The 6,245-nt window shown below is 38.0% G+C and overlaps 1 protein-coding gene across 1 annotated transcript; it reads right to left on the bottom strand.

Annotated features, from left to right (window-relative positions):
• Window positions 1-5,197: 5,197 nt before the first annotated feature.
• On the bottom strand, window positions 5,198-6,245 carry LOC123600518 (olfactory receptor 1052-like). The gene has a single exon (XM_045482554.1). The coding sequence runs from the start codon at window positions 6,203-6,205 to the stop codon at window positions 5,198-5,200; it is 1,008 nt and encodes a 335-aa protein (XP_045338510.1). The 5' UTR covers window positions 6,206-6,245.

Raw genomic sequence — 6,245 nt, 5'->3', positions numbered from 1 at the left:
GCCCAAATGCATTTATAGTATATAGTTGCATTTTCTTCTCTTCAGTACTTGGCTTTTTCACCAAAACAGATTACAATGGCCGATTCAATTAGAAATTTCTATAATTCTGAAAGAACATGGTACCAAAGAAAAGACCATTTCCGGCTCTTTGAAATTCATAAGTTATAAACTATTTAATATCCATCAGCAGAATTCCTCATTGTTCAAAATGACACTTGGAGGCCAATACACATACCATTAATCTGGTACTTAAAATGCTCCCTACAAATTCTCACCAAATTGTTGTCCTCTTTGACTTGAATCTTCTAGGCAATCTTTACTCTCTTGCATCTCGTCTGATCTCAGGATATCATATATTGCAAAGCTTCATTATGTTGAGTTGAAATGTATTTCCACACAGCTTCTAAGAAGTCAGGGTAGCATTAAAGATACATTTCTTTGATTTTCAAATGCATTTAGTTCAAATGTTTTTTTTTTTAATTCTTATAATTGTATTCCTTCAAACCCTGTAAGACAAACCTAATCTCTTCTTTTTATGACATTTCTCCAATAATGAATAATGAGGCAATTACAAAGGGTGTCTTCTTTTAATTTTTAATTCATCAGGATGATATGCTTTCCCCTACAAAAGCACTTAAACAAATTGGAACATTGAAATATGTGATAGTCACACCTACATATATTAATTTAGGATTGTTTGACCACTGTGGATTAAAGTAGAACTTGAAACCTTAATACCTTAATTTTACCATATAGTGTATCTATCTCTGTATAGGCAGGGAAACAGATTTGTAGACATATTTAGATATATTATATATAGATATAGATATAGATATAGATATAGATATAGATATAGATACAGATATAGATTAGATATAGTTACATATTATTATCAGCACTGCACTGCTAACAGAGGCTTTTTTTTTTAATTTAGTTTTTTTTTTCAATATATGAAGTTTATTGTCAAATTGGTTTCCATACAACACCCAGTGCTCATCCAAAAAGGTGCCCTCCTCAATACCCATCACCCACCCTCCCCTTCCTCCCACCCCCCATCAACCCTCAGTTTGTTCTCAGTTTTTAAGAGTCTCTTATGCTTTGGCTCTCTCCCACTCTAACCTCTTTTTTTTTTTTTCCTTCCCCTCCCTCATGGGTTTCTGTTAAGTTTCTCAGGATCCACCTAAGAGTGAAACCATATGGTATCTGTCTTTCTCTGTATGGCTTATTTCACTTGGCATAACACTCTCCAGTTCCATCCACGTTGCTACAAAGGGCCATATTTCGTTCTTTCTCATTGCCACGTAGTACTCCATTGTGTATATAAACCACAGTTTCTTTATCCATTCATCAGTTGATGGACATTTAGGCTCTTTTCCATAATTTGGCTATTAACGGAGGCTTTTAATAGCAACAAAATCAAACACATATCTTCAGACTGGTTATACGTCTACAGAAATAAACTATATTCAATCACATGCCATAAAAGTATACTAAATTACTGGCTTAATTTTAAAAAGCATAAATATATTGCCAGAAACAAGATCATCGCAAAGTGCAGAAGTAGATGAGGCAAACTTCAGGGTGAACTTTGCTTAAGGTGGTTTACTGATTGTTCGAGGAACTATCTTTGTAGATAACTAAGGTCTCACTGGATCTGAGAAGTTAATTTTTGTTGTTCTTTTATATATCAGCCTTAAACTATCAGGAAAACTCACTCTACCAATTTATAACTTTTGTAAGAAATATTTAAATACATCTGGGTTCTTTGTGGTTTCAATGGTATTCTTAAACAGTCCCTCTCTCTGCAACTTTATAATATTTCAGAATGCCAATTTCCTTTATCCTATCCCTTCCATTTTATTTAATATGTTCCGGTTTGTTGACTTTGGTTCAATGACCATATTTTCAAGTCCCTTTTTTTAGTAAAAAGAACAGAGGAAACTTAATGTCCTCATATTGCTTCTCATGAAATCAATCGATAATTTGGGGAAAGAAAAGCATGATTACTCATTGTATCTTCATTAATTTTCAGATTATTGGTTTTGACTTCCTATTTATGAAATTTTATTATGCAGAGCATTTATTATTTATTTCTATAAGGCTATAATAACTCAAATTTTAAATAAATATAATTGTATTGATGAAGGAATTAGGTTGCATACAAGTCTCTTGGAAAGTAATTTAGGATAGTATCAAAATAAATTTTTTTCTATGAATTTTCCAAAGTAATTTATTGAAATGAATCCAATTACAAAAATAAAGATTTATACACAAACTTTTTCATTATGATCTCAATTTCTTTGTAAAACATATAAACTTTAAGCATATGACACCGGGAGATGGATATTTAGTAGGGCCAACATTGAATTAAATTTTAGTCTGTGATGGGGCGCCTGGGTGGCTCAGTCAGTTAAGTGGCCGACTTCGGCTCAGGTCATGATCTCATGGTCTGTGAGTTCGAGCCCTGCGTCGGGCTCTGTGCTGACCGCTCAGAGCCTGGACCCTGTTTCAGATTCTGTGTCTCCCTCTCTCTCTGCCTGTCCCCTGTTCATGCTCTGTCTCTCTCTGTCTCAAAAATAAATAAACGTTAAAAAAAAAAGTTAAAAAAAAATTTTAGTCTGTGATTATGGGATATCCAGAAAACTGCTTGCCATTGCCTAAAGTCTTCCTTCCTAGGTAATAGTTTTACAATTGGAAGTTTGATTTTTTTAAGGTTTATTTATTTATTTTTGAGGTAGAGAGTGAACAGGGGAGGGGCAGAGAGAGAGTGAGAGAGGGAGAATCCCAGGCACTGACAGTGTAGAGCCCAGTGCAGGGTCCCAGCTCAGGAACCGCGAGATCATGACCTGAGCCAAAATCAAGAGTCTGACACTTATCCAACTGAGCCACTCAGGCATCCTTATTGGAAGTTTATTTATAACAACAACAGTGATCACTTATATTTTGGAAAATTAATAGCTATTATGTTAAAATATATGACAGTGGGATTATTCTGGAAAGAAATATGGGCCATATAGAAGCAGTAAAATAAAATTTGCTTTAACACATTATATTACATATTTACCTAAATTTGACTATTCAGAAATAAGAAAAAAAAACTCCATAAGTTAATAGGTTTTAGCAGGAAAAATTTACTGGCATGAGCTAAATATCATTCCATTTGATAAACATTCTTATAAACTCAAAACCATTGTTAGCTACATACTGCGAAAGTGCCGTTAACCAAAGTTATGCTTGCTTTCTTAGCAATTGTTGTTTTAACAATGATACCAGACAGTTTCTGATCCATGTCTGAGGAAGCAGAACAATAAACACTATATGCAATGAGGAACACACATAATACCAACAGTCATTTTGTTTAAAAAACTATCAGCATTTTCAAGTGGCTGTACTCTTTTGTGGAAGTTTCCTAAGGGCTGATTTTAAGTGAATCCAATGTACTCTGATATGACAGAATCTCTTTGCATTGCCATTTTGGTACTTCTTTTAAACAACTGGGAGAAATGGAATTGCCATAAAAAAGAAGTCTGTGGAATTATTATTTTTTTTTGTCATTTTAACGTTTATTTACTTTTGAGAGAGAGAGAGACAGAGGCATAAGCGGGGGAGGGGCAGAGAGAGGGAGACACAGAATCTGAAGCAGGCTCCAGGCTCTGAGCTGTCAGCACAGAGCCTGATGCAGGGCTCAAACTCACAGACTGTGAGATCATGACCTGAGCTGAAGTCGGACACCTAACCGACTGAGCCACCCAGGAGCCCCACCTGTGGAATTATTTTTTAAGGTAAATATTCAAATTGTAATGGTTCTAGGCAAAAATGGCGTACAAAATGCATATAGGAACTTCTATTTGTTTATGTAAAATGGGAGGAGGCCTGTGTACAAGTATATGGATGTATGTATACTTGATTTTTTTTTAATTAGGGAGAAAGAGAGAGAGAGAAGAGAGGAGGAGAGGGTCTGAGGGAGAGAGAGAATCCTAAGCAGGCTCCACACTCAGCATGGAGGCCCGACACAGGGTTGACTCCCAGGAGCTGTGGTGAAATCAAGAGTGGGACTTTCAATGGACTAAGCCACCCTGGCACCATGCATGCTTGTGTGCTTGGATTCTACGTCTCAAATGTTCATCTTGTCCGAGCTTGGGTGAGCTTTCAACTCCATTGGTCCTTTGTCGTCTCATCTGTAAAACAGGGCAGCTCCTCTAGAGTCGTAAAGAATAAGGAAGTCTCCGGCATTCTTTGCAATGGATTTTACTGAGTTAGTAGAGATTCAAAATAATAATTTGGGAGGGGCGTCTGGGTGGCTCAGTCGGTTAAGTGTCCAACTTTGGCTCAGGTCATGATCTCATAGCTGGTGAGTTAGAGCCCCGCGTCTGGCTCTGCTCTGACAGCTGGGAGCCTGGACCCTGCTTTGGATTCTGTGTCTCTGTCTCTCTCTGCCCCTCCCTGCTCATGCTCTCTCTTTCTCTCTCAATAATAAATTTAAAAAAAACATTAAAAATTAAAAAAATAATAATTTGGGAATGTAAGGGATCCAAATTAAATAGTGACATAAACTTATTTTAAACTGGAGACACTTAGGATTCAATAGATGCACAAAGAGGCTTTTGCAGAATTTCCCTTATCTGATTTAAGGCAGGAATTTTGAGAGTGAGGCTGCCTATAACTGCTCTCTCCCAAGGCGGGGGGGGTTCTGACAAGAAAGAAGACAGAGGAGACCACTTGCCCCTTGATAAACAATATCACAAAATTTATCTCTCATTTTTTCCCTCAAAAGCCATTTTATTCTTCCCATAGAAGTGTTTCCTCTGCTAAATTAAGTATATAAACCCCACCTCTAATTACTGAGCAAGCCAGTTTTTTGTGTGTGCATCTTATATACATACGAGGAAACTTTGTCTATTCACCTGATAGTCTGTCGTCTGTCAGTTTAGTTCACAGGTCCTCAAACAGTAAACCTAAGAGGACAGAGGAAATGTCTCCCTTACCAGACAGAATGTATTGCATATGTATATGTTCATATGTGCATGATACATAATACATATATAATATGTCTGTGTGTTTCCAAAAGCCAATAATGAATATATACTTTGAAAACACCATTTTTTTTTCCTCCAACAAGTCTCACAGGTATTAAACAATGCACCTGCCTATAGAATCAATAAACATTCCTTAAATGTCACTTCTTAAAAATTCATAGTCAGAGAGCAAATATTTTTCTCACAATAATTCTTTTCATTGCTTCGTTGGCCTCTGTGTTTCTCACACTGTATATCAGGAAATTTAGAATTGGCAGCAAAAGGGTGTAAAACATGGACAGGATTTTGGCTCTATCTGGTGCGTAGCTGGAACTGCTTCCCAGATAGGTAAATATCACTGTTCCGTAGAAGAGAGTCACTACTGTTAGGTGAGATACACACGTGGAGAACGCTTTATATCTGCTCCTTGTAGAGGGTGACTTCAGGACAGTGAGCAGGATTCCCACATAGGAACCAACCACCATCAGGAAGGTGGTCACCGATGTCATTCCAGAGAGGACGGTAAATAAAATCTTGTTGTGTTGGGTGTCCGAACAGGACAGTTGAAAGAGCAGTGGGATGTCACAGAAGTAATGGTTGATGATGTTGGGCCCACAGAAAGACAGGCTGAGCAAGCCTCTCAGGTGGGTGAGTGAGCTGGCAGAACCTAGCAGGTAGCAAGCAGCCACCAAGTGGGTGCAGAACATGGGGGTCATGAGGCCTTTGTAGTGAAGCGGGCGGCAAATGGCGACATAGCGGTCATAGGCCATGGCCGCCAGCAGGAAACATTCAGTGGTCAGGATCATGCTGACAAAGGAATACTGAAGGAGGCAACCGTGATAGGAGATGACTTTCTGTCCTGCTAGGTAATTCACCAACATTTTAGGAATAAAGACTGATGAATAGCAGAAATCCAAGAAAGCCAGCTGGCAAAGGAAAAAGTATTTGGGGGAATGGAGCTGGGTACTAGCCCAGATTATTGCTATAATCCAAACATTGCCCACCACGGTGACAAAATAAATGGAGAGAAACAGCACAAAAAGGACAGTATTCAGTTCAGGGTTATCGGTCAGCCCAAGGAGGATGAATTCAGTTACCACACTGACATTTCTGTTGGCCATCTGTGTGTCTCCCCAGTGGGGGCCCTGGAGGGAACAAGAGGGCAATGATAACAACCCGAATATATGCATTCAATCTACTAGCATCTTTAGAAAACTGAATGGTCTTAGT

This window comes from Leopardus geoffroyi, chromosome D1, assembly GCF_018350155.1.
Source record: "Leopardus geoffroyi isolate Oge1 chromosome D1, O.geoffroyi_Oge1_pat1.0, whole genome shotgun sequence".
Taxonomy (NCBI): Eukaryota; Metazoa; Chordata; class Mammalia; order Carnivora; family Felidae; genus Leopardus; species Leopardus geoffroyi.
This window is presented reverse-complemented; position numbering and strand designations above follow the sequence as displayed.

Coding starts and splice junctions, on each gene's coding strand:
- LOC123600518 (XM_045482554.1), bottom strand. CDS start 6,205: ATGCATATATTCGGGTTGTTATCATTGCCCTCTTGTTCCCTCCAGGGC.